Below are 22,863 nucleotides of genomic sequence, written 5' to 3'. Positions count from 1 at the left end.
GCTCCCCCACCACTGCACAGACGGTGCCCACAGCACCCTGCTCCCCCACTACTGCACAGAAGGTTCCCACAACACCCTGCTCCCCCACCACTGCACAGAAGGTGCCCACAACACCCTGCTCCCCCACCACTGCACAGAAGGTGCCCACAACACCCTGCTCCCCCACCACTGCTTAGAAGGTGCCCACAACACCCTGCTCCCCCACCACTGCACAGAAGGTGCCCACAACACCCTGCTCCCCCACCACTGCACAGAAGGTTCCCACAACACCCTGCTCCCCCACCACTGCACAGACGGTGCCCACAGCACCCTGCTCCCCCACCACTGCACAGAAGGTGCCCACAGCACCCTGCTCCCCCACCACTGCTCAGAAGGTGCCCACAACACCCTGCTCCCCCACCACTGCTCAGAAGGTGTCCACAACACCCTGCTCCCCACCACTGCACAGAAGGTGCCCACAAAACCCTGCTCCCCCACCACTGCACAGAAGGTGACCACAGCACCCTGCTCCCCCACCACTGCCCAGAAGGTGCCCACAACACCCTGCTCCCCCACCACTGCACAGAAGGTGCCCACAACACCCTGCTCCCCCACCACTGCACAGAAGGTGCCCACAACACCCTGCTCCCCCACCACTGCACAGAAGGTGCCCACAGCACCCTGCTCCCCCACCACTGCACAGAAGGTGCCCACAGCACCCTGCTCCCCCACCACTGCTCTGGTGCCCACAACACCCTGCTCCCCCACCACTGCACAGAAGGTGCCCACAACACCCTGCTCCCCCACCACTGCTCAGAAGGTGCCCACAACACCCTGCTCCCCCACCACTGCACAGAAGGTGCCCACAACACCCTGCTCCCCCACCACTGCACAGAAGGTGCCCACAACACCCTGCTACCCCACCACTGCACAGAAGGTGCCCACAACACCCTGCTCCCCCACCACTGCACAGATGGTGCCCACAACACCCTGCTCCCCCACCACTGCTCAGAAGGTGCCCACAACACCCTGCTCCCCCACCACTGCTCAGAAGGTGCCCACAACACCCTGCTCCCCCACCACTGCTCAGATGGTGCCCACAACACCCTGCTCCCCCACCACTGCTCAGATGGTGCCCACAACACCCTGCTACCCCACCACTGCACAGAAGGTGCCCACAACACTGCACAGAATGTGCCCACAACACACTGCTCCCCCACCCCCAAAAAAATGAAAGTTCAGTTTGAGTGCTGAAAGGTTTACAATGCACGTCAATCACTGGCGGATAGGTCGGGGCATAAGGCAGCAACATTTTGGTGTGGCAGAATTTGAAAGCGGTATACGCGACCGGTGCTTGCCGCATGCGTGGCCAGCAACGTGATGTTACACACCTTCACGTTGCCATGGCAACAAGACAGCGCAGCGCTGGAAGAGGGCGGAGGCATCAGGTAAGTGCCTAAGGGCACCATTTTTTTTAATCCGTCACTGACGTTAATTAAGGATTCTCTCATTTAGATGTACATACATTAGAAAAATATTTCAACATTTTCTCAACAAAATATTCACACTTAAGTAGGCCATTTTCATCTTGCGCTAATGTGTATGTTGTCAACTAGCATTTAACAGACAAAAGAAAAACATGAGAAAAACTGAAAAATAAAGGGTGCAATTCATTATAGTCTCGGCTAAACACTCCCGCTGAAACCAATGTGCGTTTCCCCCATCGATAAAGGTGCGATCGTCTACATTGGACCATATTGGGTAGGGCCCCAAGAATGAGTTATGTACAAAGAATATTAATGCAGTGTTCACCATATTAGTCCTTCTACATGAGGAAAATAAATAAAAAATATATACTCGATCATTACAATCAGATTGTCTGCTGTTGAGTTAGGCCGGGTGGCCAGTGGTCACGGCGCTGCGCGTGACAGCGTGCGCGCAGCACACCAGACACTTGCCTCACGTCAGGCAGGCCCCAGTAGCTCCTTGTGTTGCGCTCCCCTCTCACGACACCGCGTACGCCGGCAGGAAAGACAATACATTTTGTCTTCCCGTGCCGCGACACTGTCACGAGCTCGGCGGGCAGCCAATGGAAGGGCAGATATGCTGCGCCCTCCCGCGCATCCCATCGCTCCCCTACAGACCACAGATTGCAGCTGTAATCTGTGCATGCGCCGCAGTGAGCACTGGGGCTGCAGCCTTAAAGCAATATTCTACTGCTGTATTAAATCGCTACACACAATTGGAAGCGCTGCAGCTGCATCCAGAGCATTTCAGTAATTGAAAGATTGAATATGACCACCAGATAATCTTTGTCATGGAAGACCAGCACTAATGATGTTATACGTGAATTGCATGCGTGTTTGTAAAGTAACAATGTTGCCACAGTAACCTACAATGTCTTGACCTCTGTTCTCAACAGGACTGGACTTCTCCACTTTGGTCAGGTCTCTTTTTTATTGAACTTTTTGTTGTAAGGCGTCGTTTTTTTTCTGCTAACTGTGATGTGTTTTGTATCAATTCGCCGAGTCCAGGCAGCCTTTCCTATATTTTAGGCACTGATTTATTATTAATGTAATAGTACACTATTCATTTTTTAGCATTAGCGCTGTAGCACGTAACCTTTGTTTGCACTACAATGTCTTGGTAACAAATAACAGCCTCCAATTTAGTTAAAGTCGCAATCCCATCTGGGAATTTTTTTTTTTTTTTAAATACATTTTCAGCTCAGGGGACCTGACTCCGTTCCCAAGATAAGGACTGTGATAGATGCCAGTTCCAGGCTTCCTTCTGGGGAAACAATATTGCTGTTTAAATCTTGCGGGATCCACATGCCATTTGAAAGCCACAACATTATCTGTTGCTGCTTCCTCCAATTGGTCAAACAGTGGCGACCATATTGGATTCCCCAGAAAACGAGCCAATAGCATATGACGTTTCTACTACTTCATGGGCCCGCCCGCCATGCCAGATCCCATGATGTGGTAGCTACATCACGAGACAACCAAAGTGTTAAAAACAAATGTTTTTCCTCACCCCCTCTTTCTCTAATATGTATATCCTTTGTGTAGCTGGCACCACTTTTACTTTTGGAGGATAATGAGCGTGTATTAAGAGGATCAGAGCATTCCTCCCTAGTGGAATTTGGCGATTAAAAAAGTGTTACACAATGTTGTCATTTCCAGTTAAGAGCTGCTAAACTGAGCCATAATCTGCACTCAATTTTGATTCCTTCAAACTAATTAGTGCTACAAGCACACAACTACTTCAGTAGCTCTCTGGTTAATGATTTGGGGGTTTCTTCATTAATATTTTCTCAGGGAGAAAGATACACAGAAGTGAACTCAGACAGGCTTACACAATTAAGGTCTTTCAGGCCTTTCTTAGGCCTTGCCCCCGCTGCCTACTACAGCGTCCGCTGTGGCGGACGCTGCGCGCATGAGAGCCCTCCCCGCAATGGCGCCGGGCCCGCTGCGAGAGCTATTCCTGCTCTCAATAGAATTGAGAGCAGGACTCGCGTCGAGCGATTAGGCACGCCCCCCGGCGGTTCCGCCAATGAGGGCGAACCTGCCGGGTGACGTCATGGCCGCGCCCCCGTCACTCCTCTGCCACGCCCCCCCCCCCCCGGTCTCTCCTCCTGCAGTGAGCTGCAGACCGGGGAACCGGCTGAACGCGCCGCCAAAAGCGCGGGCGCGCGTTACAGCGGAGAGACCGGGGCCTCAGCCTTAGCCAAGGTTTATTTGATGCAGCAACGAAGTTATGAAATGACACCACACCCATAAAATGTATATCTACATTTTACAACGAGAACACGGGGGGAAAAAACAACATATTTTGTCGTGTGTGGCTTCACCTAGACTCATCAGAAAATAGACATATTGAACTTGACAGCAGGTAAGAACCACTTTTCCCATCTAGCATGCCCATTTCCTGATCAGATGTAAAGAAAAAATAACTTAGATCCTATTTGATTCGCCCAATCATTTTTACTTTTCTTCGTATATATTAGCCTCTACCACCTCTGAGAGGCTATTCTCCTTATCCACTACCCTTTTAGTGAAAAAGTACTTCCTACCGTTTTTGCTTAGCCTCCCACCCGCCAGCGTCAGAGCTCGACGTCTTGCTCTAGCATTTCTCTCTCGAAAATATGCTTTCCTCCTGTACTTTGTTGAAAACCCTTGATATATTGGAGCATTTCAACCATATCCTCCCTTTCCTATCTTTAATCCAAGCTGTACATATTAAGGACATTTAGTCTTTCCTGACAAGTTTTAAAATGTGGACCATGAACCATTTAAGTTCCCTAATTTACACAACCCCTCATTTATTTATGTCATTCTGGAGATATAGGCCAATGAAGCCACGATGTGGGATATTGCGACCCAGTTACCACTAGATCGGGCACAATGTCTCACATCGCGGCTTCAATGACTCCAAGCCATGGTCTCCAGAACGGACATTGGTTGACATTAGTGCTATTAATCCTTTATTCCGCCTTTGTAGTTGTGTGACCCATGTGTATGATATTGCACTTGTTACCATTGAATTCTAGTTACCATACCGCTAATCTACCTAAATCATTAGTTATTTTGGTTTACCCTCCTTGGAGTATCAACCGTGGTCCAGATCTTTGTCTCATCTGCAAAAATGCATGATTTCCCTTTTATACAGTGGTGGAACCACCATATGTGCAGCTTGTTGAGCTGCACCAGGACCCCGACTGGTTAGGGGCCCATTCTCCTGGATGTTCAGCGGCACGCACTCTGCCTCAGTGCTTCCCCATCTCAGTCCAGGTTCTGCCTTCTCACTCTATTCACTGCCGGTAGCATGGAGGAGATGCAGACCAGACTCCCCAGCACCTCCCATGTAGGGACAGGCTGCTGCACATCGTGGTCCTCAAAGGGCGTTCGGCACCGGATCCATGTTATTCTGATCCATGTGAGGCAACATTTACACTATATGTATTGTCTGTGTCTGTGTCTGTGACTAGTGGATGTGATGGGCTACGTAAACATATGTATGGTGTGTGCATGTGAGCCATTTTATAATGGGGACTGAGGGAGGTTGGCAGGGGGGGGGGGTTAATTGGGTGTGTGTATATATGGTGTATGTGTGAGGGGGTTAATTTGGTGTAGGAGGGAACATGTGAGGAGTGAATGGTACTGGGGGGGGGGAGAGTAGTGTGAGGAGGGAGCGTGTGGGAAGAGCATGGGGAGGAGGGAGAGTGTGGGAAGAGCATGGGGAGGAGGGAGCGTGTGGGAAGAGCACGGGGAGGAGGGAGCGTGTGGGAAGAGCACGGGGAGGAGGGAGCGTGTGGGAAGAGCATGGTGTAGAGGGAGTGTGTGGGGGAGAACACATGTGACGGAAGAGCATGGCGAGGAGGGAGCATGTGACGGAAGAGTATGGTGAGGAGGTAGCATGTGACGGAAGAGCATGGCGAGGAGGGAGCATGTGACGGAAGAGCATGGTGAGGAGGTAGCATGTGACGGAAGAGCATGGCGAGGAGGGCGCATGTGATGGGAGAGCATGGCGCGGAGGGAACATGTGATGGAAGAGCATGGCGAGGAGGGCACATGTGATGGAAGAGCATGGCGAGAAGGTAGCATGTGACGGAAGAGCATGGCGAGGAGGGAGCATGTGATGGAAGAGCATGGCGAGGAGGTAGCATGTGATGGAAGAGCATGGTGAGGAGGGCGCATGTGATGGAAGAGCATGGCGAGGAGGGCGCATGTGATGGAAGAGCATGGCGAGGAGGGCGCATGTGATGGAAGAGCATGGCGAGGAGGGAGCATGTGATGGAAGAGCATGGCGAGGAGGGAGCATGTGATGGAAGAGCATGGCGAGGAGGGAGCATGTGATGGAAGAGCATGGCGAGGAGGGAGCATGTGATGGAAGAGCATGGCGAGGAGGTAGCATGTGATGGAAGAGCATGGCGAGGAGGGTGCATGTGATGGAAGAGCATGGCGAGGAGGGAGCATGTGATGGAAGAGCATGGCGAGGAGGGAGCATGTGATGGAAGAGCATGGCGAGGAGGGAGCATGTGATGGAAGAGCATGGCGAGGAGGGAGCATGTGATGGAAGAGCATGGCGAGGAGGGAGCATGTGATGGAAGAGCATGGCGAGGAGGGAGCATGTGATGGAAGAGCATGGCGAGGAGGGAGCATGTGATGGAAGAGCATGGCGAGGAGGGAGCATGTGATGGGAGAGCATGGCGAGGAGGGAGCATGTGATGGAAGAGCATGGCGAGGAGGGAGCATGTGATGAAAGAGCATGGCGAGGAGGGTGCATGTGATGGAAGAGCATGGCGAGGAGGGAGCATGTGATGGAAGAGCATGGCGAGGAGGGAGCATGTGATGGAAGAGCATGGCGAAGAGGGAGCATGTGATGGAAGAGCATGGTGAGGAGGGAGCATGTGATGGAAGAGCATGGCGAGGAGGGCGCATGTGATGGAAGAGCATGGCGAGGAGGGCGCACGTGATGGAAGAGCATGGCGAGGAGGGAGCATGTGACGGAAGAGCATGGCGAGGAGGTAGCATGTGACGGAAGAGCATGGCGAGGAGGGAGCATGTGATGGAAGAGCATGGCGAGGAGGTATCATGTGATGGAAGAGCATGGCGAGGAGGGAGCATGTGACGGAAGAGCATGGCGAGGAGGGAGCATGTGACGGAAGAGCATGGCGAGGAGGGAGCATGTGATGGAAGAGCATGGCGAGGAGCTAGCATGTGATGGAAGAGCATGGCGAGGAGGGAGCATGTGACGGAAGAGCATGGCGAGGAGGGAGCATGTGATGGAAGAGCATGGCGAGGAGGTATCATGTGATGGAAGAGCATGGCGAGGAGGGAGCATGTGATGGAAGAGCATGGCGAGGAGGGAGCATGTGATGGAAGAGCATGGCGAGGAGGGTGCATGTGATGGAAGAGCATGGAGAGGAGGGTGCACGTGATGGAAGAGCATGGCGAGGAGGTAGCATGTGACGGAAGAGCATGGCGAGGAGGGAGCATGTGACGGAAGAGCATGGCGAGGAGGGAGCATGTGACGGAAGAACATGGCGAGGAGGGAGCATGTGATGGAAGAGCATGGCGAGGAGGGAGCATGTGACGGAAGAGCATGGTGAGGAGGGAGCATGTGACGGAAGAGCATGGCGAGGAGGGAGCATGTGATGGAAGAGCATGGCGAGGAGGGCGCATGTGACGGAAGAGCATGGCGAGGAGGGAGCATGTGATGGAAGAGCATGGCGAGGAGGGAGCATGTGACGGAAGAGCATGGCGAGGAGGGAGCATGTGATGGAAGAGCATGGCGAGGAGGGAGCATGTGATGGAAGAGCATGGCGAGGAAGGAGCATGTGAAGGAAGAGCATGGCATACATAAGCTACTGTGGGGTTTATGCAGAGAGGTAAGTTAAGTTCAATTTCGCCAGGTTTGTGGCAAAAATGTCCACATTTAAACAGTTAGTGGCGAGAACTAGGCGGGCCAATTCAAATTCGCCAGACGTGTGGCGAGAAGCGTGATTTCGCCAATGCAAAAACATGCACGATTCCAGTAGCTCCGATGCGCATGTACGCGCCAATCGGAGCTACTAAATGGCGCGTTCGGGTGAAATTTTGCCTGCCAACAAAAGTTGGCTGTATTGTGGCCAAATACCGCGCGCCTCAGAACGGCGAGTTTCACGCCAAGTGAAACTCGCCTAATTAACAATTTCATGCACACCGCGCTACCGGAGTACCCTGCATAGGACAAAATTAAATGCCAATCCTGTGGCGAATTTAAGCCTTTCTGGTACGTACCTCTCTGCATAAGCCCCTGTATGTCTACTGCTTCAACATAATCTATTACATTAGTCACCTTGACAAAAAAAAAATCAATTGGGTTTCTTGGACATGACCAATGGTTTCCTTCAGCAATGTTTCCATTCATTTCCCCACTACTGATGCCAGGCTCATAGGCCAATAGTTACCTAGCTCTTTCCTACTTACGCTTTTGTGAAGTGGGAGTATGTTTGTGCTTCTACAATCATCTGGAACGACACTGGTTAATAGCGACTGGTTGAGTAGTTGTGTAAGTGGCATGGCCAGCACATCCGGAGCTCTTAATATCATTGGATGTATCCCATCTGGCCACACTGACTTGTCCGCTTTCAAGTTTCATTAGGACGTTTTCTTTTGTAAATGGACTTATCTCCACCTCCTTTCCATTTATATTATACCTACCGTTTCTGCTATTCCATTTATATTATACCTACAGTTTTCTGCTATTCCATTTATATTAACATTATAGTTTTATGCTAGATCTTTGTCTCCAAGATCACCATACTCTGTCTTTAGTCCTACTATTCCTCCTTTTACTTATATACATTGAAATGGTGTTGTTGTCCCTATTTACTGTGCTATTTTCTCTTTGAAATATAAACGTTAACTTGCATGCAAGTACATAAATCTTAGAGAGGTAATCCAATCTGCACTTTAAAAAAATATATATTTTTTTTGTTTAAATATATGCATCCTTTGATTACCTTTATTGAAAACGAATTGCCTAAGCTGACGATCGATTCGTTCTCCCATGATAGATCAGCAAAGATCCTGCTTTGCAGGGTTCACTAAATGGCTACCTTTCAGTTTCTATCAATCCTTCAGTCAGTGTAACTCAGCAGCTACAATATATTCTTAAATTACTAAGGTGTTACAGTTGACACATCAAACTACTGAAAAGTAATGCAAAGATCTTGCACTGCTGAGGAAGTGTGCTAAAACCTGCTATAGAAATCAAAGGATATTACAACAAAAATGGCATTAAGAGTTGAATTTAAAAAAAATGTAGTATGTACTGTGTTATCTAACACTACAGAACGAATATTCTGTAGCAGGATATTGCATGAACGTCTCCTTTAAATTCCCAGTTCAATGCACATGTAGCATAATCCTTACGCAATTTTGAGGTACAATAGTAATGCTACTTAACAGTGGTAACATAAAATGGAGAACTTGTCAAATTTCTTAAATGCTCAGGTCAAAAGCAAAATGCTGGCAGGGTGAGAGCGCCCTGAGCAGAACCAACTGGTAGATATCCCAAGAGAAAAGGCACTGATGGAAGTGGAGACCTGCAGAATGCTGTTTTTGGTTGCTCATAATTTTTGTTAATACCATTGGCTACGGTTTTGGTGCTTCATAATGGCGACAACTATTCAATTGACTATTTATTTCAAGGAAGACGATCGATCAAGGATTCCGCGCTCGTGGTGTCTGATGTGTAGTGTATAGGTAGAAGAGAGATCCCCTTGCTGCTGGGCGCATGGAGTCACTCCCCAATTACTCCTAATCGAGAGAGCCCGAAGGTTTTTCTCAGACAAACGATACAAATATGCTCACAGTGCACCGGGGGTTAGTACACATATAGTATTAATATTTATTGCAGGTCCTCTGAACCTGACAGGTAAAATAACCAATCTAAAACTAAATATATTCTAAACACAGTCACCTATGGTGACAAATGAAGTACTCCCCACCCTCCAAACTACGAATTGAAAGGTAATCCTTTCCAAAACCAAGATATTCCCCAACCCATCCTTTGAAGATGTTAGCACGTTTGTCAGGGCCCTGTGGAATACATGTGTGTAAATGTTCCACTTCCTAGTTTCTATTAGGAAACTGGAACAGCCGGGGAACAAAAGCAACGAGTTGAAGTGATGGTGTCTTCAATGTCAGACCATACAGTGCACGTATGTAATTGCTAAATATTACATGCAAGGTTATTGTTTTCGGAACAGTAAAAGCATATACAATATTTGCGAGAAATCACACAGTACAAGAAACAAAGAATATTACCTTTAACTACAGAGTTCACCATATCCTGTATGATGCTCTGGATTATATCCTGTGCGTTTCCTTCACAGTCATTGGTACCTTCTTCGATAATTCCCAAATCAGTCTTGGAGTAGTCTTTAAAAAAAGGAAGAAGAAAAAAAAAGATATTCTAAAATCTAGCAGGAGAAATTGTGCCTACATACTGTACAATGCAAATGTTTGTGTTTTCAAAAGTAATGACTGTATCTTTGCAAAGAATATAATATGTAGAAAGTTTATTAGTATTGTCCCCTCTTGGAAAAATAAAAACAAAAAGCTGCGGTGTAAAGAATAAGGTTTTGCACAACCAAAGCAAAGTTGCTTTTGAAAAATGAATGACGCCTTGTTGCCAATTTGAAAGAGACAGACTTTTAACTAAGTTAAGTTCTATATTTTAATTGGGGTGAACTTAATTGGTTTGTACAGTAATTATATAGCAACAAAACAAAGTTCAGTCCTACAGGGAACTCCAAAACCTTACCTATTTCTTAAATACAACGTGTGTATTTACCGATGTTTCACTCCTTTACTGCTGGCAGAGCTTGCAACACAAGTATTGATTACACACTATGTAGATGTTTGTAGGCTGTGATACCTTTTAAAGGACTAACACAGAAGTTCTTCAGAGCCGAAAATGCAATGTACAGCACTTTTGAAACCTCACTGTTCACGCGTGCCGGCCCCACACGCGTGCCGCCCCCACACGCGTGCCGTCACGAAGAGAACTGTTTGGTTTCGAAAGCTCTGCACACTCTAATTTTAGCTGTGAAAAGCTCTCATGAAGGCTTCTCCAGGATCAATGCAGCTACTAGGACTTTGATTACCCCATAGGTAACGATCATTAAAATGAGACTAGCACATGCAACATCATGTTAAATGATCTAGTATTCAATATTCTGTGGCAGGAGTGGCAAACTCCAGTACTCAAGGGCCATCTTTAAAGGATATCCCTCCTTCAGCACAATTAGCTCCTCCTTCAAACCTGACCTGTTGGTGGCATTTGAGGACTGGAGTTGGTCCTGTTTTATGGGCTAACACAATACCATCCTCTATTTATCTAATATTTATCTACACTGCATTGATATTAGAAAGGGAAGTAATTGTATAGTTAATTACTTTCTGCAGTTGTAGCTTGGTCAGTCTCTGTGTGTTCATTCTCTGCACTTGTCACATCATATCCATTCTCTGGCTCAGCTTCTTCTGGAAGGCTGTTTTCCATATGATTTGAGTGTTGGTCAAGTTCCCCTTCATGTTCTTGAGTCAGCCGATCCGACTGCTCCAGGAGGTGTCTCAATGGAGGCAATTCTAGCTCATGATGGCTTAGTGGAGAATTCTGCAAATGGTGCTGCTGCTTGTGCCGTTCCTTCTCCATGTGTTTGGCTTCCTGAAGCTACAAATAGGGCAATCAAAAAGCACAACAAGAACGTTTCTACCGTGCTCTATGAATTCTCTATCGTGCCTCATCATAGACAAGGATTCCTTCAATAAAGAAATCTGTTATAGGACACAGCTTACTAATATTTTCATAACACCTACAGTACATTCTGTACACAGAGAATCTATTCAGAGACTCTGTGTGTACAATTGAGGTTATGAAATAAATTACCCAGATTTGCCTTGGTTTTGTGGCTCTTGTTGATACGCAATAACTTTGGGCAGTTGTTTCTTCAGCACGTACACAAATGTATATTTGGTTAAGGCGCGCATTAATATACATTTATTTATGAAAACTTCAGCTGCGCACTTGATTTTCCTGAAATCTGTTTTCAATATCTCTGTGCCATTATTATTTCCTATGCACCAAAAACAAAGCCCTAGAACTTAATAATGACCTAACGCAGGAGTGGCCAACTCGAGTCCTTGAGGGCCACCAACAGGTCAGATTTCCAGGATATTCCTGCTTTAACACAGGTGGCTCAAACGTTGACTGAGCCACCTGTGCAGAAGTAGGGATAAACCTGACCTGTTCGTGTCTCTTGAGGACTGGAGTTGGAAACCACTAACCTAGAGGGATAGATATAGAAGCCATTACATTGGAATTACATTATTATCAATCAGTATAATGAATATTCAGGACCATCCATGTTCCCTATATTACTGCAAAAACCTACTCATCTCAATAAAATTGTCTTTTGATATTATGAAAGCTTTCAGTTGAATAAAAACTGTATTACAAATAGGTGTAGGGAACATGAATCCTTCAGGGAAAAAGGATACTCACAGCTTGGTTTTCCATTCGTGCAAATATGACATTGAGCATCTGTGTCAGGGTAGCCTTGGCCGTGGTCTGATTGATGAGGTTTTTGCTGGCTAGATAGATATTGTAGCAGGTTCTTACAGCCTGCAGCACTGTTCCTTCGTGAATTTCTATCTGTTGCGATGTAACGGCAGTGAGCAGGGCCTGAAATAATATAATAATAACAATAATATATCCCTACAGTTAACATGAACTGCTGTTGTGTATGTCAAGAAAACAAACATTTATAAAGGCCAAGCAAGAATAAAAATGCATTTGTGAATGAATCTGTCAATACAAATGGAAAATGTGAAATGTTATTTTGATATTACATGCTGTAAATATATATATATATATATATATATATATATATATATATATATATATACACATATACATATACACACATATATATATATATATACACATATATATATACATATATATGAAAAGAGAAAGCGCACGGCCCATAGTGTGATACTGTATTTACTTTAATATAAAAGGTAGAGGGAAAAAGCTCACTCACAAAGGTATAATAAAATCAGGCATGTAGTGATACCATATCACAAAGTACTGCAGACATTTCAGTGGATCCCCTGCATCATCCAGTGTGTCGGTACTCCGTTCATCCTTTCTCCTCCTCAAACTGCACCAGCGGGGAGGTGTCCTGTAAGCTCCTGACTGCAACGCCTTTTAGAAAGTCACGAGGAGACGAAACACGTAAGCACGACAACGCAAGTGACGTCATCACTGGTGGATGGGAAGTCTGCTAGTCGGATCCCCCACTGTTCCGGTTTGCATATACACGGAGTGTGTACAGCCCTGGTTCCTCCAGTTGCAGTCAGGAGCTTACAGGACACCTCCCCGCTGGTGCAGTTTGAGGAGGAGAAAGGACGAACGGAGTACCGACACTGTGGATGATGCATGGGATCCACTGAGATGTCTGCAGTACTTTGTGATATGGTATCACTACATGCCTGATTTTATTATACTTTTGTGAGTGAGCTTTTTCCCCTCTACCTTTTATATTAAAGTAAATACAGTATCACACTATGGGCCGTGCGCTCTTTTCTTTTATCTATAGGTCCTGGAGCTGGTTCTCCCTTTTGAAAGCAGCCGGAGCCCGGATTATTTTTGGAATTTATCCAATGTGAACTGAAAAGGGACTGGTACCTCACAATTTTTTTATATATTTTTATTGTTTTTGTGTAATTTCAGTTATATTATTATATTACAATCTTATATGTGGTTATGTCTAGTGTTGAATGTGCTATTATATTAGCTCCTATATTTACTTATTTGTCCCATTGAGTATATAGGCGCAGCTTGTATATTTATATATATATATATATATATATATATATATATATGTATATATATATATATATATATATCTTTATTTATACTGTATAGCGTCACAGCTGTACTTGGAGCTTTACAAAAGAGATAATTTAGTACAGGGAATTATAGTACAATAAGTAGAACAAAACAAAATGAGACAATAGGAAAGGAAATCCCTGAACCGGAGAGCTTACAATTTAAGTGGTATGATTTACACAGGTGAGGGAATAAGCGCAGTACATGGCAGTCATTGGTACGAGTGACTGTGGGTGTATGACATCAGCCGTGAGTCCAGGCTATTGGAGCGCTTCGTTTAAGAGGTGGGTTTTAAGGTTTGGCTTATTAAAGGTGGGGAGAGAAGGTGTGTGGCGTATACAGAGTGTGACAGAGTTCCACAGGTAAGGGGCGGTGAGGAAAAAAGGTTTAATGCGAGAGAGAGCTGTAGAGGTGAAAGGAGACAATATGAATTGTAACCCAAAGGATTGGTCTGGCATAGTGGTGGAAGGTGATGTTCCACGTACATATTGCCCTTACTTCTCTGTTTCATACCAAGCACACATTCCATTACAGAACTCTCCAGTAGCTTTTAACTTTGGAAAAATACTGATGGACTCAGAACTTGAACAGACCGGACAATTCTTGGAAAATATTTAGTTTTTTTCCATCTAGTCGTTGGATTCAGTCATATACGCTGGAGAGGCAGAAATGTTTTGCTAGGACTCTTCCATGGACATCTCTGAACTAGAAGAGCAAAACACTATGAATTGAAGGGTCCTATGCAAACAGAAGCTATTACTAGTAAGCGTCACTAAAAGGCTTTATAAAAATACAAGCTCATATATCTCTTTAAAGAGATGCCTTTTTTTATGTAGAGGATTGAAGCAGGGGGTCTCTGGAGCTGAACTCCATTAATTTCAGCCACGGTGACCCCCTGCTTTTGGAAATACTTACCTTCCATAGTAGGTGCCGGTAGCCACTCCAGGGTTCACATTATGGCCGACATTCAAAGCTCCCAGGCCCTACGGGCCAATAGAAAGCCGTGACATCACCAGATGCAGCTTCCTTTCGTAGGTGAATATCGCTCCCCGGCCCAGAACCCTATTCATTTCAGCTCTGAGGAAGATACTTATCTCCGCAGGGGGCGCCGGAAATTCTAGCAGGAAAAACGTAATGGCCGCTTCTCAAAGCTCCCGCGCCCCATGGGCCAGTAGGAAGCTGTGATGTCACCTGGTGCGGCTCCCTCTTGGCCCACGTGACTCAGGAGCTTTAAACGTGCAGTTGATACTGGAACCCCCTTCAGAGGTAACTCCAGAAGCAGGGGGTCCCTAGAGCTGAAATTAACGGGGTTCCGCTGCAGAGACCCCCTGCTTCCATCCGAAGTTAAAAGATTTGTAAAAATTCCCTGTTTTTTTTTTTTTGCTCCTTTAAAAGTTGTAATGAGTACTTTTTGGCCTAACACAGATTACTCATCATTAAATAGGGCAATCTCAGGTTTTTCTCCTCTTTTGCTGCATTATTTGTGTCGCTACACGTAGCAGATTCCTTCCTCTCAGATTCTGTAGTCCTAGGTAATCAGAAATTATGGAACAAGCTGAACACCATAAAGAGAGGTACAAGCTGCGGCATTTCAAGAAGCCATATTCCCACCGCAGGCATCTACAGCTCTGAGAAACTGTGCTGACGGGTTACCAGTCCAAAACGCCATATCTCCAACCTGAATAGCATCAGAAATATGTTTGGGAAACCATGTTTTCACCACGATAAAAAAAAAAAAAAGCCAAGTAAATGGTAGCCGGCTATCCTTGTTCAATACCTTTATTATTTGGAGCTGGACACCTTCATCTGTCTGGGGTCCTTGGAAACAGCCACATATTGTTTCGATAATTCGATCAATTAATTTTTTCCCCGGTGTTGTGCTATCTGGTGCGTTCCCAGTCAAGTGCCCGTAAGCTATAAGTTTCTAGAAGAGAAAGAAAGACAAATGTCAATAGTAAATACAGAGAAAGTCTGCATATTATCAAACCTACAAATGTCAATTCCTTGCATGTACATTTTCATGTATATAGCATGAATCACGTACGCAGCACTTTAGGGCACTAGGAAAAATAGACCTCACATTAGTGACAATATACATTGAAAGATCCAGCAAATATCGGAAGAAAAATTGAATGGCAAACATTCAATATTTATTCGTTCTGCTTTATTCCCCCCTCCACCACCCAATACCATAAACAAAATAGCTGAAGACGTTATTTTATTTACCAGAGTCCCACTGAATTAAAAACACTGGTATTATTCTCCCAAAAATAACATATTAAAAAAACAATATGAATCAAGAACACAAAAAAGCCTGTGAAGCGTCTGAAAGAAAATGTTAGCATTTAACAACGGGCTAAATAAACAGACAATGTAACTGCGGTGGGTTCGGTTTTCCTTGGATGGGTGTGCAACTGAAGATTGCAGCCCTGGTTACGTCCTCATCCACCCTGTCACATTTGACATTTCACACACTGACACAGCCATTGTCAGGAGCATCTGTACTTACCAGGTACAGCATACAGACTTTTCAGTTGATCATATTCTGACATAGTAGCACGTGTTCCATACAATATAACCTGAGAATGCTAGACACCGTTCCCATAGTTAATCTTACGACAATAGATCTGCTGTTTGCAATATGTAAGTAGAAAGTGTGCCCGTTGAAGGCTACAAACTACATATTGAGCTCTAAGAAACATAAACCATATGTAATGATCGTGTATAATGGTACAAAAATACTTTAGAAAGCGACTGATGAGAACGTTCCCTATCCCACAAAGCCTTTCCCATTAGCACAAATAATTGAACAACCTTCATTCTCTGGTGCAGGCTGTGCCACGTATGTAATGTTGACTTGGTGTTCTGTTCATGCACAATAAATGCATTAGCAGGTCAAAGTTGACCTCCACAGTACTGGTTATTGCGTTATTGATTGGGAGTTGGAAGTTAATAGAAAGTAGGAATTGATCATCAGCACACTACTGGATAATTCCAACCATAATTATGTGTTACCCAATAGTGGAAATGATGAGTAGGGCAAACACCGGCTGCTGCTGTGAGACGTCCAAAACATATACCAAGGACTTAGATGTGTTATTACATGTCCTCGAATACAAGGAAAGCAGCAACTTGCAACAGCGTAAAGAACGCAAACTCCCCCCACCCCCCCAAAAAAAAACATGTAGGTATGATTGCTGCTTTTCTTCCTAGCCAACAAGGTGCATTTCTCTCTAAAACATTTATACAGAATGTACCTAAATGAATAAAAGAAATTCCGCAAACAGAATGACTTGCAAAAACATCAGCCATAAACCGTTGTATTTGCAGAGAATTATTATACAGACCTGCAAGCAGTCCAGAGATGTGCTGACGATTCGCGGACATTTTGACTGGCATGCAAGTTCAAATGGTAAAAAGTACTTGTCGGCTTCAATAAAACTGGCCGCCTTTGATTTCACAGGTGGGAGAGTGCTGGAATCAGCTTTCGCTTCTCCGTGGGGAGGACTAGATAGAAAGAAAGGCAAAAACACCCATTAAAACGCAGGCCACACCACCTGAATGTTTGTCTACCATTTTTCTTCACCATCACAAGGACACTCCCTATTTACAGATGTAGGAAAGACTTGCTGTCCCCAGCGCCGCAACCAAAAAAAAACGTGCTGCAAGGGGGGGGGGGGGGGGGAATCCACGGAATCGGACCCCCCCTGCGTTAATCCATCCAGGCCGCAAGGTTTGCACATCTGCATTTAATACAGTAACCCGCATTTAATGCAGTAACCCGCATTTAATGCAGTAACCCGCATTTAATGCAGTAACCCGCATTTAATACAGTAACCCGCATTTAATACAGTTGCTGAGGCACACGCTTTCTGCATATCATATTACATTAAAGTTCTTATACAGCTGAAACTAAACCGTATTATCAATAAATCATACAATTCAATAAATAAGGTCCTGTTTGTAAATGTAATTGCAAAGTCCTATTGTTCTATAATTGAATGGTTATGATTTGAATGGATTGCTGGTGAAAGATTTAGCCTATCTTCTGTCATTTTCCCATGGGGAAGCCTTCAGGTTAGTCTGAAATATCCTAAGATGTCATGGAGGTCTGGATTCTCAAGCCTGGTATCATTTCCCTGAGACTGAAAAGCTCAACAGAAATACAGAAACTAACAGTAAGAAACACAAAATCCTTTAACATTGTCGTTTTCTTGAAATCAGGCAGTATGAATGGGTGATGGACTGGATAAAGATTAATCTACCTTATTTCAGGACCATCACAGGTAAAAAGTAATAGGCACACTATATAGCTAACAGGCTTGTTTATGCATCCAAGTGTAAAATATACGTAAATATTAAGCACATACCTTTGCTTTTCAGTTTCACATATTATTTCCTCTGGGGAACAAATAGAAGAAAAGAAAGATTTAGACATATGGGCATCAAGCTCCAAAATGAACAATTTACACTTTTATTCCAATAAAGTGTCACTTTACGATGTAGTGTCAATTCAGGGAAAGAGTTAGCACAGATTTACATTAGGATTATATACTGTATGAAACCCTTTGCATTGTCACACAGACAGCAAAGAGCTAGTTTTACAGATGTTACGGTGACAAAACAAAGTAGAAATAAAACACAAAACGTGCTTACACCAGTCTTATATAAATGTCCATGTATTTCTGGACCAGGGGAGAATACAAGGTTATGTTAAAGTAGGGACCTGTCATCGGGTGAGCTCTACGTTAATATGTTATGGGGAAATACTATTTTTTTCTTTCTTGAATTTCTACCTATTGTGTTGGCCACATATACAGGTCGTTTCCTTCTGTGCCCATATTTTCTTGATTATTGACAAAGCAGACTCGACTTGTCAACTGCACATCGCCACAACTTTAAATCCTAGTTTTAAGTAACATATGACACAAATTCTGAATGACAATTTTTTTTTTTATATAATGAACTAGCACTCACCCTGTCTACTATAATTCAGCTAGAGGTGCTACTGTATATATACCACAAGATGCAAACTATGCAAAAACCATACTGTATCAGCACTCAAAAAAAGCAAATCAAACTCACAAAGTTTCTTTTTAAGTATCAAAAAAAACCCAGCAATGCAGAAAAAATAGTACACACAGGAAAAGGAAAAGTTAGCAGACACAATTATGTGCACAACAGAGCAACATTTCAAGGCCTCCTGGCCTTAAGCCTGACGAAGGGGCCAGGAGGCCTTGAAACGTTGACGCCCCCCCGCTAGGCTCCGGCGTCAAATCACGCAACGTCACGTGAACCCGCTGCAACATTTGACGCTGGGCTAACATGGCGACGCATCACCGAAGACAAGGTATGAGACGTTACAGAGGCCTCACGCTGTCCCCCGGCATTTTATTTAAATGCCATGGGGGAGAGTGCGGGACAGCTGTAACCTCCCCGCTGCCCGCCTTGAAAAGCTCGCGCCCCCAGTTTGCGCACCCCTGCTCTATTGTACACATTTAAACGTCTGTTAATCTTTCCCTGTGCGTAGTCATTTTTTCTGTATTACTGATTTTTTTATACAGTACAATAAAACAGCAGTCCAAGCTGCGTTTCCCCCCCCCCCCCCCCCCCCCACTCTTTAATATGTGCATCAATACAATCCTCACAATGATAAGTAATTAGCTATGTTGCTGATGGATATGTTCTCCTGTGATCGATCGGTGAAGTTTCGGCTCGGGGGTTCACTAAATGGCTGTCCGTGCAGCAAAAGATGACCAAAGATGCAAAGTTCTGTGGGTAAGATCATGTGACCAGGCAGTCACTAGATACAATTTGTGCACTGCTAGAGAGAGGGCAGGGATCAAAAAGGGGTGTATCAGAGCCTGTTTCAGAAGAGGAAGGAAATGTGACTTTGTAAATGGTTGCTATAGAAACAAAAAATGCTTGTTACATAAGAATACATTAAAAGGGTCATTTAGAGTTTTTTTTTTTTTTTTTAAAGGCAACAAGTATTTTCTCAAAGTACAGAACTGATTTAAAAAACAAAAAAACACATGTAGGATATTGCTTGGTCTGCAGCTTTAAAGAAGACACTTGGTAAAATCAAAAGGAAAAAAGTCCTACCAATTCTGAATGCAACATGGACACATGGTCACAGTCAAGCAAGAACTCTATGGCAAAGAGCTGAATTAAATCATTTTAGCATTCAGTCCAGTGCTTTGTAATAACATGCAACTGCAGCTCTGCAAGACACACAAAGGAGTGCAGTCTACCCAAAGACCAAAATAAACCCTTGTCAGCGATCTGTCTATGCAATCCAATGACTCATTTTATTTCACTTGTTCTAAAGCACAGATGTCCCAACCTGTGGCACAAGAACCCCGGTTCTTACACAAAGTCTTCTAGGCCAATACTCCCCAGTCATCTGGCTATTACGTCTCCAATTGTTATTGAGAAAAGCAATTGGGAGGGAGAGGGAGGAGGGAGCGAGGGAGCCCAGATGAGTTTACAATCTATGTTTTTAGTGCCTTAGGCACAGGGAGATAAAGCAACTTGCCCAAGGTCAAAAGGAGGAGACACCGGGAATTAAACCAGGCTCCCCTGCGTCACTCAGCCACTCCTCCCTCCTATCTTCTGAGGTGTGTGCGAAAGGCTGGATGAAAGAGACTTGGACTGGAATCAGATGACTTGCAAAGGGACTTTTATCTGCCATATTATTGCTCACGAGAAAAATGTCTACAACCTCTTGCACGTCTCCCTAAAACGAATGTCGATAAGACCGCATACAGCCTTTGAGAAAAGCTACATTTGCAATTGTCTATTACCAAGTGATGCACTATGGACATGCACTTGGATGGCCCTAAGCAACGTTGAATTTGTGCAACCTAATTAGTCCGAATTTAGGGCCACCGTAATAATATCTGGAGCATCTTCCTCTTTCAGCTGTTGAGGGCACGAGGCTATCCCACGACAAGTGATCTGCAGTTGCTCCAGAAACACTTGCCAGTAAGAATTTCAAAACAAAAATTCAAGAACATAAAGAGAACCCCAGAAGGAACTGGAATTCTCTTTTACCCTCTCACCCTCCCACATGTTTGTACTACCTCCTGCTATTTGGAGTCTCAAACTCTACAAACAATTATATATACATATAACCTGCACTGAAACGCTTGATATGCAAATCTAGCTAAACTACATTTAATTCCAATTTGGATGCGGACCAATAGGATTCTGTGACATCATCGGTGCGGCTTTCTATTGGTTCATGTGACGCGGGAGCTTTAAACTTTAAAATCCAGCTAGCTCAGCCAGAGCGGCTACTGGCACCTACTACAGAGGTATCTACAGAGCCGGGGGTCTCCCTGAAATTACTGGGGTTCAGCTCCAGAGCCCCACTGCTTCGATCCAATGTAAAAGAAAAGAAAAAAGTTTGCAAAAAAATAAATCAATGGGTTGGATTGCTCCTTTAAGACATGGTTTACAGAGTACAAATATTTCAGCAAAATAGATTTTGAGATGCCCCAATATTGTTCCACGTTTAATGAACATGCCATCATTCTCTAGAGTAAAACATAGTGGGGTTAGAGCCTAATGCTACAATAACTCTAATAAACTGTACATTCAAATATTGATTACAAATTATAGACTTTGTGCAGAGTAAACTGTATTTAGTATCACCAGATATGAAATGTATGAAAAGGAAAAAAAGGTGAGTCATCATTACCCAAGCCACCTGTGAATAAGCAGGGATAATTATTGTAACGAAACACAGCATTATGCAATGTAATCATCCACCCATTCTTCCGGTGACAAAAATACAGCAAGTCACAAGCAACCGGGTTTTATTAAAAATAAGAATAAGTACTAGGAAAGACACAATTGAGTTTGCGCTTCTCAGTGTATGTCCAGGAATACAAAGCAACGGCAAATGTATTTTATAGGAATTAAAAGACCCAGTAATATAATCTATTTGAAATACCTGTATTTCCTATTTATCCTAGACTTTTGGGTGGATTCGTAAATCCAAAATGTTTGGTCGTGTATAATATGGGAAATATTTTGGGAAGAACAAATGGATTTGGGCATTAGTCCAATTAATATGCCTGTCCCTTAGAATAAGGACTATAGAAGCTGGCAGTGTGTGTTCTTCCAATTATGAAGTATTAGTTCAATGATTCAATCAAGTCCGAACATTGCGAATGCTTGACCTATACAGCAGCAAACCAAATTAGAACTGTGTAAATCTAACTCTTGAAGGTTTAATACGGGATAATATTCAGGAATACCTAATGGAAAACAAAATCATTACTAATAGTCAGCATGGATTTATGAAGGATAGATCAAGCCAAACTAAGGCCGCGCTTATAGTGCCGGCAACGGCGCGCCCAAAAAAATGCATTGCCACCGTCGCGTGTGCTTATAGTAAGCGCGATGCGACGGCTTGGTCGCGATCGCTGAAAGTCATTTCAATTTGATCTTTCCAGCAACCGCAGCGTGACGTCAGCGTCGCAGTCGCCATCACAATAAGCGCGGCCTAACCTTATTTGTTTCTTTGAGGAGGCAAGTAGGCATTTAGACCAGGGTAATGAAGTTGATGTGGTCTACTTAGATTTTGCAAAGGCTTTTGATACGGTTTCACACAAGAGGTTGGTGTACAAAATAAAGCAAATTAGACTCAGTAATAATATATGCACCTGGATTGAAAACTGGTTAAAGGACAGACAACAGAGGGTTGTCATAGATTGAACTTTTTCAGGTTGGGCTAAAGTCGTGAGTGGAGTACCTCAGGGATCGGTACTGGGACCCCTGCTTTTTAACTTGTTTATTAATGACCTTGAGGTTGGCATCGAGAGCAAAGTCTCCATCTTTGCTGATACTAAATTGTGTAAGGTAATAGAATCAGAGCAGGATGTAATTTCTCTCCAGAAGGACTTGGAGAGACTGGAAACGTGGGCAGGTAAATGGCAGATGAGGTTTAATACAGATAAAGGTAAGGTTATGCACTTAGGAAGCAAGAATACATTTACAAATTAAATGGGGATACATTGGGTGAATCCTTGATGGAGAAGGATTTAGGAGTGCTTGTAGACAGCAGGCTTGGCAATAGTGCCCAATGTCATGCAGTAGCTGCAAAGCCAAACAAAACCTTATATTGCATTAAATGGGCAATGGATGGAAGGGAAGTAAACATAATTATGCCCCTTTATAAAGCGTTGGTAAGACTACACCTTGAATATGTGGTACAATTTTGGGCAAAGGAAGGGAAATCCAGGGCATTGCGGATTTGAAATGAAAATGTATTCAGTCAAAGGCAGTGCTCTGGATTTCCCTTTCTTTGCTTATACGTAGGAATTCTCAAAACAGGTTTTTCCCCCTGAACCAAGGTGCACCGGTACCAAAAACGCAAGTATTTTGCTGTTATTGTATTATTTATGGTGTGCAAGACTGAAACTT

The 22,863-nt window shown here is 44.3% G+C and overlaps 1 protein-coding gene across 3 annotated transcripts in view; it reads right to left on the bottom strand.

The window, feature by feature from the left end:
• The window catches only part of ARFGEF1 (ARF guanine nucleotide exchange factor 1), a 144,695-nt gene that overhangs the window by 62,794 nt on the left and 59,038 nt on the right, over positions 1-22,863 (bottom strand). For all 3 annotated transcript variants that reach the window (XM_075583778.1, XM_075583775.1, XM_075583774.1), the window contains exons 2-7: positions 17,799-17,829; positions 16,776-16,935; positions 15,206-15,352; positions 12,037-12,216; positions 10,932-11,205; positions 9,798-9,911 (exon numbers count right to left, since the gene is read on the bottom strand). In XM_075583778.1, the coding sequence (XP_075439893.1) occupies positions 9,798-9,911; positions 10,932-11,205; positions 12,037-12,216; positions 15,206-15,352; positions 16,776-16,935; positions 17,799-17,829 (906 nt within the window). The remainder of the gene's footprint in view (positions 1-9,797; positions 9,912-10,931; positions 11,206-12,036; positions 12,217-15,205; positions 15,353-16,775; positions 16,936-17,798; positions 17,830-22,863) is intronic.

The sequence above is a fragment of the Ascaphus truei genome, chromosome 2, assembly GCF_040206685.1.
Source record: "Ascaphus truei isolate aAscTru1 chromosome 2, aAscTru1.hap1, whole genome shotgun sequence".
NCBI lineage: Eukaryota > Metazoa > Chordata > Amphibia > Anura > Ascaphidae > Ascaphus > Ascaphus truei.
The sequence above is the reverse complement of the archived record's forward strand: the minus strand, read 5'-3'. Positions and strand labels throughout refer to the sequence as shown.